Here is a 16,784-nt window from a genome sequence, read left to right on the forward strand (position 1 = left end):
GAAGTCCACAGTTTCAATTGGAACCATAGACTTGGGACCCCCATAATTTCTTAGTCTCTGGGTGTAAGTAACAGAATCATAGAACAGTTTGGGTTGGAAGGGACCTTCAAAACTTGTCCAGTGCCACCCCTGCCATGAGCAGGGACATCTTCACCAGCTCAGGTTGCTCAGAGCCCCATCCAGCCTGGCCTGGGATGTCTCCAGGGATGGTACTGAGCTCTACCTGCTTTTGAGAGGAGGACACCATAAAGCCCCCACGTCAGCCAGGGTCCTGCAGCCCAATCCCAGAAAAAATGAGGGGTTTGAGGCTCCATCCTCTGTGCTTTCAGGTCTCTCTCCAGCTTAACCATGCTCAGCCAAGGGAAACGCTGCATCCAGGAGGAGAAATAAAGCTGATGGATGCTCACGGCACAGGCGACCATCTCCAGAGCTGCAGTTTACACATTTACACAGGTGTGTATTGTGTGTGTGTGTTTTTGTGCTGGGAGCCCTCTCGTGGCTGCTGCATCCATGGTCATTCCAGCTTCGTGATTCAGTGTGGTGTTAATTTGCAGAGCCAGCAGACAGACACAGTGCAGAGCAGAAGCAAATGTTCAGCAGACCACCTAAATCAGAGTGAGATTTCCTCCATCAGGAACTCCCCACTCTGAGCTACGCCCTCATTGCTATTCCTAGAAATATCCTTGTTAATACTGTTCCTTGCAGTAACCAAGCCTGTAGCTGCAATCAATCATCTGACGGACTTTTCAGTTCACTTTTTAAGGCTGTTGGCATCTTGTCTCTGAGCATTTTCAAGAAGAGCATTCTCTCCATCATATTGGAGCACTTCGGTATGCAAAGATATTAAAACAGCACTGGATTAATGCGTTTTCCCTCTCTCCATCACTGGGGCTTGTGTCATGCAATGCATAGTGTTGGGGTAGGGTCTCCCAGCTGGGCTGGACTGTGCACTTATGGTGATGTCCAACCTCCAGGGTGCTGGGTTTGGTACAAGGCAGTGGAGCATGGTTTGGGCTCTTAGAAGAAGATGCATGCCCAAGAGGCCAGGAAAAGAAAAAAGAGTGAAATGAGATGTTAAGGCTCCGACAACCACACTGCAGCAACACCACAACTTATTGCCCAGCAGCTGAGCTGTGATTGCTGCTGCTACCAGCCTGGATGCACCTTCCAACTTTGTTGAAAATGATATAAAGTGTCTTAGAGGTGTGTACACATGTACTTGTAACGCAGCTCTAGCTCCTGGCTATGGAAGAGACCTCTCTGCTGCTGCCCCTCAGCTGAAGTGTAGAAACAAACCACTTCAGCTTTTTAAGAGGCAAGAGTCTTACAGACCTGGAAGGAAGAGGTAAGGCGAGCTACCCCGCATCACGTTTCCTCTGGGACAGTCACCTTGGCTCACCTGACTCACAGAAGTTTGTTACATTACAATTTGCTCATCTGCGAGTCCTTAAAAAGGGTAAAGCCCCCAAATTCCTGCTCAGACCCTAAAATCCTCCTCTTTTAGGGAATCAGACTCTGCACTCCAGAGCTGGGCTCAGGATGGTGCATAGCAGGGTCTAAAAGACTAATGCTGTTCAGGGAAACCTGAGGGTCTGTGGACTATTCTGAGACATCGGTGAAAAGCAAGAAGGAAAAGGAAATATCAAGTTGGGGGCATATATTCAATTCACTGTCTGGGGTCTGATTTTAAAAAGTATTGGGAATCATCAACTATTCAATCAACCAGGCCCAAAAGAATAGGATAGATGCTGAGGCCAGCTGGATTCAAATTAGAAGGAGATTGTCCTTTTTTTTTTTCTCCAATGAAGTGGTAAATTAACCAACAAAACGTTTGACAAGGGCAGTGGGGGGTTCCCACTTCCCTGCTCATATGCAGAGGACAAGGTTGGCCATCAGCCTCCTGCCCAGGTCTCATATCTGAACAGTGGTCTCCTCTGAGGTTGTAGAGGAGCCGTCCCAGGACTCGGAGCACTGGGTGAGAGATTTGCTTCCCAGTCCCTCCCAGTTTATCACTTATCTCCACGCTGATCTACTGCCCAGCGCTGCTGGGGCAGACATACGTGGCCAGTGTCCTGCTGTGGTTGTCCTTCCACCTTCTCCTCCAAGGACTCAAGAAGCTCCATCAACTGGTTTCCTTGCAGATCATCTTCTGGGGGTGGTGGGGACACAGCCAAGCTCTGCAGAGGGTGGTAGATGAGTGACCACACAATCTTACTAATTACCAAAATGGAAGATCCTTTTCTGGGCTCTGACACAAATTCACTTCAGTAAAGAAGGGGCAAAACTCACAGAATTGCAAGGATTTGTCCAATCAAGCTTTGAGAAATGTAACTGCTTTGCATCTATTAAATCAGCACAAATTGAAAAGTAACTAAAAGTAACTTTTAAAGGGCATTTACATACACTGCTGAGATAAGTGTTTGTCCCTCTTGAGTCTCTCTCCTTCCATCTTTCCTCCGATGTTTTCTCCAAGTACTCAGGAGGGTTTCCTGGGGGTTGGTACTCAGGTTCAGAACCACCAGCAGATGAACCCTGTGGAGACCAAAGAAAGTTACTACTTTTCATAAGTCGAGACATCACCCACAATATCCTACTTCATCAACACTGCCATTTATTCAATAGCATGCTCAGAGACAGCAGGACAAGGCTGGAGGCCCAAGGTGCCAAGACCTCTCTTGTACCTTACTTGGGAAGTGCCAACAAGGATGGGTTGGGGCAGACTGCAAGGATCCCTGGTGGGTCAGAGGGTTGCTTTGACCCCTCCACTCCCAGCTCTCTGGTTGAAGACCAGCTGAGACAGACTGGTCCAGATGAGCAGAGAGGTCCTCAGCTCTTTCTGCCAGATTGGGTTGAGATCCCAAAGCCCAACAGAGGCAGTTTTGGTGTCTCCATACCCCAAATCCCAGCACTGCTGGCACACATCCAGTTCATGTCTCTTGGTGCAAACACATCTACTGTTGAGCACTCCCTCTCCTCTCAAAGCCCTAAAATGCTATCATCCAGGTTGCAATGATCCAGAAAAGCAATGTCTCACCTGAGATCACAGCAAGAGCCTGGAGCTGATGAACCTGTCTCACCTTGTCTAAGTACCTGAGGAAGTGGGTCACTGTTGAACCAACCACAGAGGAAGATAAAATCATCAAGAGCTGGCTCCAAACATCCCCACTGCTCTTGTGCTCCAGTTAGAGACAACAGTTCCAACCAGTGACCAGTTTATGGAGAATGAGTCGCTTCTTGGTTGTCATAAAAAGATAAAAGAGGATGAGAAAAGCCCCACCACAGCTGCAGGCACCATTTCCTTGACTATCCCTTATCAGAACAGTCTAGTACAGGCAAATTAAGATCTGTGACTCCTCCAGCAGCTATGAGAGGTGACCTGGATACAGCCCTTTGATGATATTCCTGGAGGTGTGTTGTATCACATTGGAACTTGGGTCCAGCATGGAAATTAAGCCTTAACATTGCTAACAAATTCCTAATTCCTGTAACACAAGCTATCTGTTACTTGCAATTGCAAAGGATGCAAGTGACTAGATAGTCTCTAGCAATTTGTCTGGTTCCTCAAGCAAACAAGGACTGTGGAGTCATGGCAGGGACTCCTCTCTTGGGCAACCTCAACCCAACCTGACAACAGGATTGGATCTGTCTCTGCTGGAGCAGAAGCGATCCATCTATTTTACAGCCTCCAAGTAAGAAGCTGCAGGGCAAGTTCAACAGATCACCAGCATGAGGATGGTTTGAAGTCAGCCCAACCTGTGCTGGCTTTTGCTCAGAAGGCAAGAAAGATGGAGAGGAAGGGAGGAGGATCAGGAGGATCTCTCATCACTGGAGAATGGACTGGGAGCTCACAGACAGCTGCTACATGTTGGGTGAGCAATCTCTTAATTTTGCTACAGCAAACCAGATGGACCAGAGCACAAATCTACATAGCAACACTCCATCCATTCTGCTGGTTATTTTCACCTCAGGGAGTCCTCCAGACATTGGCACAAACTGAGCCTCCATCTCCAGGCCATGTGCTGCTTCTGTCATCTCAGTGTTGGCCACGGCATCACGAGAAGAATCAAACACCAGTGAATCCTGCAACATCAGACAACAGTGAGTTGATGTGGCCGAGACAAACCTGAGCTCCCAGAAACCACACATACAAAGAGCTGGATCCTGATGGGTTATTTCTGCCCATGGCCCCATCTCTCCAGCATGCTCTGTCCCACCTGGTGACCTTCCCAAACCAGAATGGAATGTCAACAATTCCCTGCTGGCCACCTCCAAGCCTTCCTTCCAAGCTAATTCTGCTTCCCAGAGACCCCTCTTTGCTTCTGAGGCTGCCCTCATGATAGCTTAGAATCATAGAATCATTTTGGTTGTAAAAGACCCTCAAGATCATCAAGTCCAACTGCTACCCCACCCCTGACACTAACCCGTGTCCCTGAGAACCTCATCTCTGTGTCTGTTCAACCCCTCCAGAGATGGTGACTCCACCATTGCCCTGGGCAACCTGTTCCAATGCCCGATGACCCTTCCAATAAAGAAATCCTTCCTAATGTGCAAGCTAAACCATCTCATGCTTCTCATTTCAATAATTTCTTTTTTAAATTTTCTCAGTCTACACTTTTCATGCTTGCAGCTGCTTTGCTTCCCTTGTACACCCACCGCTCCAGCAACCCCCAGCCCTCAAAGAGCACAAAGAGGCTGATGGCTTTGGAGAACGGCTTCTAGCTACCCCATCAACAACATGGGTTGACTGATTCCTATTTCTACTGAAAAAAAAAAAAAAAAACCAGAGTATTTTGCAATCCCATCAGCCATTATCTTCTTCTAGCTTAATTGTTTCTTACAGTGGCTGCAAGTCACCGCAACCTGCTTGACGACAGAGGTGACCCTGAAGCCTTCAATGACTCATTTCTGTCTCTCATTTCCTTCCAGGTCTGTCTGCCCTCTGAGGATGATGGATGACGATACACAGGCCATGCTCAGCGGCATGTAGAGGTACCTGCTTTCTCCTGGAGGTCTTGCTTGCCCTGGAGCCACCCAGCTGCCAAAGCAGCCTGTCCAGCCCGTCCCGCAGTAGCGCATTGGAAAGGTCCCTCAGCAGTGCCAGCTGCAACCAGTGGAGACCATTAGGGAAGAAGTCCAGTGCCACCCTCCTGTTCCTGACACACAACAGTGCAAGTGCAGCCACCCCTGAACAACGGCTGGTGCATTTCCAGTGGGGCTCACAGGGAACCTGGTGAAGTGATGTGTCCCAGCAGCCAAGGACCAATATTAATATAGGTGTCTATGGTTTGGGCATCTAGGAGCTGATTGGTGGTGCTTACGTGGTGAGTCTCCCCATCCTGAGTAAAACCCCCACATTTGACCAGATCAGTCAGTCCCTCACCTCCCTTGGTTACATCTCCAGAGCTTAGAATAGTTCGGGCTTAAAGGGACCTTCAAAGGTCATTCAGTGCTACCCCTGCCATGAGCAGGGACATCTTCACCAGCTCAGGTTTCTCAGAGCCCCGTCCAGCCTGACCTGGGATGTCTCCAGGGATGGTTCATCCACCACCTCTCTGGACAACCTGGGCCAGGCTATCACCACCCTCACTGTAAAAATTTTTTACCCATGTCCAGCCTGAATCTCCCTCCTTTAGTTTAAAACCATCATCCCTTGTCCTGTAGCAACAGGTCCTGCTCAAAAGTCTGTCCCCATCTTTCTTATCAGCCCCTTTTAAGTCTGGAAATGTTGCAATAAGGTCTCCCCGGAGCTTCTCTTCTCCAGCTGAACACCCCAGCTCTCTCAGCCTGTCCTCCCAGCAGAGCTGTTCCAGCCTCAGATCATTCCTGTGGCTCCTCTGGCCCCTCTCCAGCAGGTCCATGTGTGTCCTGTGCTGAGGACCCAAAGCTGGACCAGCACTGCAGGATCCCCTCCCTCCACCTGCTGCCCACGCTGCTGGGGATGCAGCCCAGGATACAATTGTCTTCTGGGCTGCAAGTGCACGTTCCCAACTTGTGTCCAATCTTTCATCTACCAGCTTACAGAACAGAGCTGAAGGTAACGAGCACAACTACACCTGCCTGCCTGGCAGATACTACAAGCTGAGCCTCATCACTCTTCCTAAGCTTGATGGCCACCTTGAGAGTGCAGAGGGAGGCCATCAGTCTATCAGTGCTGTATTGTGCAGTGACTATTCACTATTATTTGTGTTATGAGCTGAGGATCAGCCCAAACTGGACTTTGTGCTGGACAGGACACACAGCATGGTCAGAGCACCCAGGATTCTGTGTGGGTCTCTTCTTGCTGACTGCGCAGACCCAGTGCTGAAGTACAAGCCAACCCAGGTGGTAGCACCAAGCTCTGAATGAGTATTTGCCAAATCTCAATGTCACACAGGTCTCAAAACCACCCCCACTATAATAAAGCAGCAGAAAAGCTGTCGAAGAAGCTATTGAATATACATGGTAAGCTGTAAAAGGAAATCTAATAACCCTACTGAGTGCCAGTTCTGGACCTGAGGGAGCACACATAGTCTCCAGAAGGCCAGAAGAAATAGATGAAAAAGCTTAATTACAAACACCTTGTCAGAAGGGATAGATGAAAAAGCTTAATTACAAACACCTTCTCAGAAGGAAAGTCAAAGCGTTACCCACCTTGATACCATTTGCTTCAAAAAGCCTCTCCAGATCCTGCAAGAGGAAAGAAGGGTCAGAACTTCTCCAGCCCAGGAAGCAGGTGGTGGTGACGAAGCCTGGGGGCACACATTGAGTCCCCTCTGCCATCCCAACCCCAGGCAGAGAGGGAAGTGTTTCCAACATAGATATGCTCTATAATTTTTATTTTATTTACCTTCATTTCCACTGCTTTGCCTGGTGGACCGGGTTCTCCCTTCAAATGAACAAGAACAACTCATTAATTAAGTCATTATCCTGATGAAGGAAGGAAGAGGAGCTCTGAGGAGGGGCAAGAGTCACGTATCTGGCCCTTAAATCTGCTACCAGCCCACCAAGCAACCCCAGATAAATGCCCATCAGCTCAGATATTGAGGCTGAATCCCACCCTGTTCAACAGACTACTTCCCTCCACCATCAGATACGGTTGCTGGCTTCATTTTATAGGGCAGGCCTGGACCAGAGCCAGACATGACCATCATCAAAGTGATATTTGGACCAGAGCTTTGCACCATCCCCCTCTCCATTTCTTGGCAATGTACATTTTATAAAGAAGAAAAGGTTTCTGAGGGCCCCTCAGTGCCACCAATGCTGTGGCGGCTGTGCAGAGGTAGCAGCAAGGAAGAGGATGGTCAAGGTGCCCCCATGGGTGGTGGTCCCTTCTGGAGGTGGCTGTGGTCCTGGTGGTCCTTCGTACTGCCACACACAGTCCTGGTCAAATATGTCCAATGGGTTGGACTCCCAACAGCAAGTCCCATGGACAGGCTGTCTGTCTCTTCTTGCCCAGCGTGGTGTGGCTCTCCAGGCCAGTGATCCTGGGCCACCATTGTGGATGAAATGATGGATGAGCTGCAATGGCTTGGGAAGTCCAGTGGTGGGGTGAAAAACATCTGCTGAGGTGGGGGATGACCTGCCTCTCTGACAGGCTTCATTTCACTGAAATCTGGTTTCTGTATAGACAGATTCCGGTGGAATGAAGGGTGCCAGGAAGGCCCTGAGGCTGCTGTACCTCCATGCCAAGGTGTGCCAGGGCAAAGGAACCACTAGCTGAAGGGGGTACATGGGCACAGCCCATGCATGTCACCTGAATGAGTCCTTGCCTTTGCAAAGACCTGGATCTTGTACCAAACAGGAGATCCACCTGTACCCACTGATACTGCTTTCTGCAGTGTCTTCCTCTCCATTAAGTCATGGAGCTGGTCCCACCTCGAAAAATCTCTAGATGTGTGTGGGATCAGAAATCTTTTCTCCTTCCATCACTTTCTGATGTGCTTTTCATCGTGCAAGGGGAAAAGGGAGGACACATTCCCGAACCCTTTAGAAATTTATTCCATCTGGCTCCTGCACATCTTCCTCCCTAAATGTCATGCATATGCTTAATTAAGTTCTGGGACTACAACATCACTGTGACCACAAGTTTACGAGCCCAGCTTAGAAACTGCTTTGAAAATCCAATCTTTTGGAGGGTCAGAAGAAATCTGAGATGGGTGATCTGCCCCTCTGGCCAGCCCAACACAATGACACCAACACAAAGATTCCTCTACATATTCGGGACATACCTTTGGGCCTGGAGGACCTCTTTCGCCTTTCAAACCATCCTTTCCACGATCCCCCTGTAAGCCAGCAGGAACATGTTAGTTCTTCATCCCTTCTAAAATTCCCAATGGAGTTGCTGGTTTCATCATGCATTGTATTATTTCTCACACACTGGCCCCAGACTAACAACATCTTTCCCACATGGACCAACCAGCCTTTTCTTGTAACTATCGCATGGATTCAACATAATTAAATTTGGAGCAGCTCTGCTCTTCACTTGAAACATGCTGCTTAAATAATCACACATTCAGCTTCAACACACATCTTCACCAGGAAGAAGGAGATCGTACCTTGTCACCTTTCAAGGTGATGGTGTTCTCCAGAGAAGACATCTGCAAAAAAACAGAAGAAACCTTGCTCAAAAAGTGAATGATGGTGTCTTTGATAAAAGCTCTCACCTCCATGTGTCTTTTATCCCTGTCAGCCCTTATCCATCAGCACAGAGTCAGCAACTTAAACCTAAACATGCCATAGAATCAGAGATATAAACCTCACAGAGAATCATGGAGTCATCCTGGTTGGAAGAGAGCCTCAAGATCATTGAGTCCAACCATTAGCTCAACACTGTCACTAAACCATGACCCTAAGAACCTCATCTATGTGACTTTTCAACTCCTTGAGGGATGGTGACTTTATCACTGCCCTGGGCAGCCTGTTCCAATGCCCAACAGCCCTTGCAGTGAAGAAATTGTTCCCAACATCCAACCTCAACCTCCCCTGGCACAACTTGAAGTCATTTCCTCTCATCCTATCTCTTGCTAGTTGTGAGAAGAGACCAGCACCCTCCATGTTGCAACCTCCTTTCACATAGTTGTAGAGAGTTTGGACACAAACTGACAGGGAGCTGAGATATATGGAGAGAAGCATCCATCACCAGAAGGCAATGACTCCTTGCTCCTGGCTTCTTTTGAGTTCCAAAGTTGGTAGAAACCACTGTTTTGTACAGGAATAATACTGCTGAAGGTGGTCAGTAGCATTTTGCCTACTTTGAAGGAGCCTCTTACTCAGATCCTGCCAATGCCCCATCCCTAGGGATGGAAGATAAATTCTATCACAGCTCTCTCAAGAGGCTGTAGCTGCCAGTAGTCTGGTTTGACACTGGGGCAGCTTTACCTCCACTGAAGCCAATGGGGTGAAAAAATGCCTCCTTGCCCATTAATACACCAGAACACCTTCCTGATGACCTCAATGGCCTTTCAAAATCTATTTCAGCCTTATTTTTGATGAACCTGGGTTGAGTTGCTCGCTTTTCATCTGACCCAACTTAATGTTAGGCCTCTTAGCCAAAGGAAAACTCCATGCAAAGGCACAGAAGAGTCCTGAGCATCAGTCACCCCATCTAAGCACCTTTCCTAGAAGGCATCCATCTGTCTGTCTTGACTATAGAAAGAGCCCAGGTGCCTTGATTACACAACAGGTACTTGATTAAAAGTATCAGATGGGTTCATAGATAGCTTTTAGTCTTTTCTGTGCCACAATCTCTTTGCATCATCAGTAACAAGCCCATCTGGGGTGGGATTCATGCATATATCTGCTGCACTGCTTTGCACCTTTGATAAGGTTAGGAGGGAAATCCACTCTAAAACATGCACTGTTGCAAGCAATATGTTCTGGTGGTGTGTCCTCCATAGCACCATGGATTCATGAAAGATCTCAATATATCCCTTCCTCCCCCCAAAAATATGTAAAACAACAGAATTATGCATTACTCACAAGACTTCCAGGAGTCCCAGGTAGCCCAGGCTCACCCTATGAAGATACAACACCACCACACCCCAACCCCCAGAAAATAATTAGTGTGCAATTCAACATTTTAGTCCCCAAACAGCCTCTCTCTCATGCAAGGTTATAGAGGGGAATGTGCAAACCTACAGATTCGCCCTTGTTTCCCTTCTCTCCAGTGATTCCCTAGGAGGGGGAGAGAGAGGGAGGATGAGAACAAGCCATGGCAGGGGAGGGGGGTCTCAGCAGACTCCCCACTTCTTGCCAGCTCAGCATCTGATGGACTAACAAACCCATCTTCAAGCAGCTGAGCTAATGAAATCTGGACTTCAACATCTCTCCTGTGGAGGAGTTCTCTGTTATTTAATAATAAAACTATTGGAGGGAGAACAGGCAGAACATAAGCGCATAATTTCCCTTCCTCACCAGACTGAGACAGTGATAAACATTTTATTTCAAGCAGTGTGGAGCTGGGGAAGGTTCTGCACACTCAGAAACCCTGAGTGCACAGTTCTGCTATTTAACTTGTGCTCTAGCTAATCAAAAAAGAAGCGAGAAACAGCTCTAATAGTCCCTTTTGAAGAGGACACCCCCTCCCCAGGAAAGAGAGAGGGAGCTTCCCATGCCTCGCAGACTGAAAGACCGAAAATAATCTGTTTTTTCCTTTGATTGGCATTGCACTCTCTCAAGTCCTCCCTCTCTCAACTGCTCCTTTAGGGACTGCCTTACATCCTTCCCAGGTTGTCCTGTGTCGCCTTTTATCCCCTGCTCTCCAGGTCGTCCTGGGAGTCCAGGTGGACCCTGTAAGAAAGGATTCGGAGAAGCAATCAGAAATTATTTTTGAGCACATCCAGCAGCTCAAAAAAAAAGTAAAATAAACAAGAGAAATGCTACCCCTCTACTGTTTTTCATTCAGAAAATAAATATTTGCGCATGGACATTTCTCAGTGGGGACTCTCGTTGGGCTGGAGAAGGAAGTTCTCCCCTCGTGCACCAACCAGGGATGCCTGGGCAGCAGCAGAGCAGCCTCCCTTGATGCCCCATCACTCACCTGGGCAGAAAATTATAATAATAACAATTATTACCCTGATTCCTCTCTCTCCTGGTTCTCCAGGGACACCAGCTTCTCCCTAAAAGAGAGGAGAAGGAACTTCTAAAAGCTTTTTTGGCCTTTGTTTTTCAGCCTTTAGCTTTGGAAGATAAAACCAAAGCTAAAATAACAGAAAGAAAAGCCAAGGGCAAGATGAAGAAGGTTCTTCGTAGTTTTGTCTAACCTAAGGATAAGTAAACTGGAAATAAAATGAGCAGGGTTCAGCTCTGGGCAACCTGGGCGAGTGTTTTACCACCCTCATTGTAAGTATTTCTTCATCATATCTAGTCTGAATCTCCCTTCCTTTAGTTAATATCATCACCCCTTGTCCTGTTGCAACAGGCTCTGCCAAAAAGCCTGTCCTCATCTTTCTTATCAGCCTCTTTTAAGTACAGAAAGGACGCAATAAGGTCTCCCCGGAGCTTCTCTTCTCCAGCTGAACACCCCAACTCTCTCAGCCTGTCTTCCCAGCAGAGCTGTTCCAGCCCTCAGATCATTTTTATGATATATATCCCTTAATGAGCAAACCATCAAGCCTAATTAAAGGTAATTTGTGCAGCCTGGTCTGTTGACCACTTCTTGTTGCAAGGGCATAACCTGGAGTTGTTATCTTAGTACAGAGTGGTGTACCGAGATGTTCAGCATGACCATCTGACTGGATCGTTAGCTTCTACTTACATCTTTACCTCTTAGTCCGGTCTCGCCTGGTTTCCCAGGGAATCCTGGTTCACCTTTCTCTCCCTTCAGACCTATCTCCCCCTAAAGAAAACAAGTCTGTTGTTACATTCCTCTTTTGCATTTCACAGTCCTCAAATTTTAGACACTGCGGGGCATATTCAGACAGTGTTCCAGGACCCATAGCCATGCAATTGCTTCCTGGTTGAAGCTTGGGCTCAGAGCATCTACCCTGCTCTAGGAAGGGCTGTGCTTATAGTATTAGCTTGGCAGGCAAGGCTGGAGAGCATCCGTCTCTACTGTAGTCCATCCATCTCTAATGTAGTCCAACCAGACTCCACCATCAGCCTTGGCAGACACTGTAGGACAGACTCTTCTGAGTAAGCTTTGCAATTCAAATATGGTGGCCCATTAGTGGAGACCCAGGACATGGGTCCAGTCTTGAGAGAGGGGTGTGGACACAGCGTCAGTTTCCCCTCCATGTTTTAACGCCTGTTCCCATGTGAAATCAGTTGAGCTCTCATGCATGGGCACTTACGCATCTGCTCTGCTTGGGGTTTGTACAACAGAGACCTTCCACATCACTCAACCACCTTACCATGCCTTCTCCCAAACCAAAATACCTTTTGCTGCCTTCTCCATTTTGCAACTGCATTAACACGTCTTGTTAACAATCTGTGCCTTGGGTGCATCTCATTTATCTCTTTTGACAATCAATTTCTCCATGCCCATGAAGTTTACCCAGCCTAAATATTCCATTCACTGGGCTCTGTATTGTGCTGTAACAACTCCCAAATCCATATGCTCCTTCAGCCAAGCCTGAGGAGCAACACTGAGCAATGTACACAGCAAGACAGATTCACTGAACGAACACCATGTTTGGGGTGTTTTCCAGACCTCTCTTGACCAGTTTTGAACCTTTGCTACAAGCCAGGATTTACAGATTTTTTTTAAAGCCTCATTAAAGATGCAAAAGCATTTATTTATACTATGCAGGGCTCTGTGTGTCATACAGAGACTCCAGCAAAGCAGAATTTGTTCAGACCTGTCAGCTTTTGAACACTCCCTATGTTTTGACACTAAGCCCCATGGCAAAGACAGAACCCCACTGACTCAAGATGCTTTGGGTAACACAGAAACCAGTTGTGATACATTCCTTTATGCATTGCAATCACTGCATAGACTCACCTTTTGACCTGGTTTGCCAGACAAACCTACATTTCCCTGCAGAAATAAAGACCGTTAGTCGCATGGCAAGAATGATACGTGTAGAATAATTTCAGGTGAGGGTCCTCTGTTGTAGCTAAAGGGTGTAAACCCCAGATTCAGTGCTGAAAAGCTGCTCTTAGATTGAAACAGTGTAGAAAAATGCAGAGAAGGGGAAAACAGATGGTGTCCTAAGAGAAGAGCACACAGTGTCTAGATGCATCCAGCTTCCCCACTTCTGAAGCCATCAATACTTTGGTGACTAGCTTTGAACAGAAGGGTAGGAACCTCGAAGTTCACAGAATGTTAGGGATTGGAAGTGACCTCAAAAGATCATCTAGTCCAATCCCGAGTTGTTGGGTTTTGCAAGCTTTTGCTGGATTTAAATGAAAGGGACTTTTAATATCCCCATGGGATGGAACACCAAGGCATCAACCCAACCCTTACTAGAATTCAGTGAACTCATGTGGGAACTACCAGAAGCTTGCACCTTCTGAGACATATAAAAGATGAAGGTCAAGTCCACATTCAGGTCACAAAGCTATTTGAAATGGGGCTTCTTTGGCTTTGCTGTTTGGAGAATTACCAGTTGAGCATTGACCATCTGTGTTTTCTCCAGACTCATGAGTGATCTTCTCTCTACATTTTGGAGGAGCCCAATGCCTTTGCACCTGAGTGTGGAAGACAGTGCTAACTACCCCATCACTCAAGACCACCATGGGATCTTTAACCACTGGGTGACAGCCCCGCTCCTTGCCACCACCCCAGGATTAATTTCCTAAGGGCTGAAGGCCAACAAACTCACATGCATAGAGGTGACAGAAAGATTTTGTCTCTGAACCTCCTGATTTGTCTCCTTAGCCCTCCCCTTTCCACACCCAGTAGATTGCCCCACTCACCCTATCTCCTGGGTCTCCCTTTAGCCCAGGTTGACCAGGAATGCCGAAACCTGGACTTCCCTGCAAAAATCAATGATGATGCGTGTCTCAGTGTGACACCTGGGGAGATTTTCCTCTCTGCAACTCTACAGAGACACAGCTAGGGCTAAACCCTGTGCTGGTACTACCTCCCAGTTTGTCCTTCATGGCTGCCACATGGTCCCTCTCCCCTCCTAACAACACTCGTTGTCACTTTTGAGAGATGCTATTGTGGAGAGACAACTTTAACTATAGTGTTATTTGGGGAACCCATGATGCGCCTCGGTTTCCCCATCCCAACCTCACAGATCCTGGCCACAATTCTTCCACTGCCAGGCACCAGCTGTGGTGGCATGACCCTGCTCCACTCATTATCTCACTCTTGAGAACACAGAATCATAGAATAGTTTGGGTTGGAAGGGACATTCCAAGCTCATCCAGTGCCACCCCTGCCATGAGCAGGGACATCTTCACCAGCCCAGGTTGCTCAGAGCCCCGTCCAGCCTGGCCTGGGATGTCTCCAGGGATGGTTCACCCATCACCTCTCTGGCCAACCTGGGCCAGTGTTTCACCACCCTCAGTGTAACAAATTTCTTCCTCATGTTGAGACAGAGCAGATCTTTCATCAACCACGGGCAGCCGGGTGAGCTGAGAATCAGTGACTCTACATCTCTCACTGAGTTCGTTTCAAGGAGGTTTTGACTTCTCGCTGTGACGAGTCTCCCCTTGGTGTACAGCACATGGGTGCTCCTTGTTAGCATGAGGAATTCCATCTACCTCAGAGCTTCCTTTGTGGATACAAACAAAACAAACCCTTCTACCCATAAAGGATGTGCCAAGAAAGCACATGCATTACCTTCTCCCCTTTGTCTCCTTGTATTCCTTTGTTTCCCTGTGGTCCCAGGGGCCCTGTTGGTCCAATATCTCCCTGTGAATAAAGACATGCTCAGAACTAATATCATGCAGGAAAACAAGCCCTGTTCATGTGGCTCTCTAGAGCTGCATTTTGTACTTTTAATACACCATGAAAAACATTCCCTTGCAAAATCCACCCATGCATCCATCACTAGGCTTACACTTCAGCTTTCTCTGCGGTACCTGGTCTTCTGCCATACAAAACACATCACAGTAGTTCCAACCTCTCCAATGATGCAACTTGTATAATGTAAAGCACCATGTGTGCATTCATAGTGGTATAAGCAGGATAAAATTCAGGTCCCAGGTCACTGTTTACAGGCAGCCAGCTCAAAAGAAGTGAGATGTTTTTGCTAATTAGTGTTAAACTCTCTGGACAGTAAGACCAAGGAAGGGTGTTGGCTCCAACATCCAAGCCCAGTGAAAAGGACAAACTTCATTGTCTCTAAAGCGTGAGGGACATATGAAGCACTCTAGGGTATTTCATGAATGCTAGCAGTCAAAAAGCCAAAAGAAGTAGTAAATAAGGGAGATCTTTTATTTCTCTGCAGATTGGCAATAAACTATCAAGAATTTTAAAAAATAAGATATTCCAGACCACGTTCCACCATGAGGGCTGTGCGATAGTGAACTATATCCACCTGCCTATAAAGCAGATGTACAGTATGGATGACATAGTCAGGGCATAGATCTGTCTCAGAAATGTCCCTGGTTTGAGAAATTCAACTTCCTTCAGTCACAGGGATGACAAACACTGGGTCAGGGACCCAGAGAAGTGGGGAATCTCCATCTGTGGAGATGTTAAGCACAAAAGGTCTTGAGCAACCTGACCCAGCTTTGATGTTGGATCTGTTTTGAGAAGGGGGTGGGACTAGAGACCTCCAAAAGTCCCTTTTAGCCTCAGCTGTGCTTCGATTTCATGTCAATGCGTCCCTTGGATGGCAAGTAGCTTCGGTGTATTGGCTGGATCTGTGCTTTGGTGATCTCTACCTTCTAACACTAGCACATAGAAACTCCAAATTTCCCCATGGACTGGGGCTAAAAAGACAACGACAGGCATAAAATGCTAATAAAACCAAAAGAAATATCAGCAGGGCAAGACTACTGCTACTTTTCCAACCTCTCCAGTCAGTCACAGGGGAGATATGATTTCAAATGGTGAAATATGCTCCAACTCTCACTTTTTCAGGCCAAGTTCTCATCTAAGTTTCAAGCAGTGCTATTTAATGGACTTACCCTGATGCCTTTCTTGCCTGGAGGTCCCAAAACCTGAGGATAAAAAGAAATCACAAAAATTATTATTTAGGGGAAAAAGATCTCCCTTTCAAAGGAGGTTCTATTCATGTCACCTTTTCCAAAGCAAGAGAATCTCGGCCTTGTTATGGGATAGGAAACTCATCACCTGCACGGGGTCATAAAACACCAGAAAGGGCTACAAGCCAAACCCCAAACCCAGTGAAGCTTGTGAAGGAATCCCATCAGCTTCAGGAAGTTTTAGCTCCAGGGATGGAACTGAACCACCAGTGGGTCTCAGTCCTTAATGCAACATCCGGCTGCTCCCACAGCCCTTGAAGAAATGCTGTGGGGTACACAGAAATGGCCACCACCAAGGTTTCTCCTTAAAGCTGCCCTAGCATTTGGAAGGACATGAAGAGGAGGCTGTAGGAGCCTTATTTCCACATAGGAATGAGGCAAAGGAGACCCATCAGCAGCTCCTCTTCAGCAGGGACCAGCACAACCCCATTGGGAATGAGGAGCTTGAGTGGAGGACAGGCCTGGAGCACAGGGCTTCAGTGGTGGGAAGGCTTTAGCCTGATGTTTCCTGCACAGCACTGAAGCTCCTTTGAGGAGCCAGTGGACAACTGTGGTGCTGGGCTGGGAATACAAGAAGTGGAGCAAGGAAGCAGAGGACATAGTTGTCTGGAGGGTCAAGGAAAATTAATCCTTCCTGCAGTTCAGTGGTACACATCTCTCTTGGTCCTTGGTCTACTGGCAGCACTGGTGGTGGTACCGCA

General features: G+C 47.4%; 1 protein-coding gene across 1 annotated transcript in view; it reads right to left on the bottom strand.

The window, feature by feature from the left end:
- Nucleotides 1–16,784, bottom strand: part of LOC309449650 (uncharacterized protein) — a gene marked incomplete at both ends in the record, with an annotated part of 103,188 nt that overhangs the window by 50,186 nt on the left and 36,218 nt on the right. Inside the window, 16 exons of the mRNA XM_082071916.1 lie at nucleotides 2,061–2,177; nucleotides 3,964–4,080; nucleotides 4,994–5,101; nucleotides 6,631–6,666; nucleotides 6,827–6,865; nucleotides 8,208–8,261; nucleotides 8,535–8,576; nucleotides 9,958–9,993; nucleotides 10,117–10,152; nucleotides 10,696–10,767; nucleotides 11,052–11,096; nucleotides 11,735–11,815; nucleotides 12,920–12,955; nucleotides 13,837–13,896; nucleotides 14,711–14,782; nucleotides 16,006–16,038. Of these exons, the coding sequence (XP_081928042.1) occupies nucleotides 2,061–2,177; nucleotides 3,964–4,080; nucleotides 4,994–5,101; nucleotides 6,631–6,666; nucleotides 6,827–6,865; nucleotides 8,208–8,261; nucleotides 8,535–8,576; nucleotides 9,958–9,993; nucleotides 10,117–10,152; nucleotides 10,696–10,767; nucleotides 11,052–11,096; nucleotides 11,735–11,815; nucleotides 12,920–12,955; nucleotides 13,837–13,896; nucleotides 14,711–14,782; nucleotides 16,006–16,038 (984 nt within the window). The remainder of the gene's footprint in view (nucleotides 1–2,060; nucleotides 2,178–3,963; nucleotides 4,081–4,993; nucleotides 5,102–6,630; nucleotides 6,667–6,826; nucleotides 6,866–8,207; nucleotides 8,262–8,534; nucleotides 8,577–9,957; nucleotides 9,994–10,116; nucleotides 10,153–10,695; nucleotides 10,768–11,051; nucleotides 11,097–11,734; nucleotides 11,816–12,919; nucleotides 12,956–13,836; nucleotides 13,897–14,710; nucleotides 14,783–16,005; nucleotides 16,039–16,784) is intronic.

The sequence above is a fragment of the Streptopelia decaocto genome (assembly GCF_964273445.1).
Source record: "Streptopelia decaocto genome assembly, chromosome: 1".
NCBI lineage: Eukaryota > Metazoa > Chordata > Aves > Columbiformes > Columbidae > Streptopelia > Streptopelia decaocto.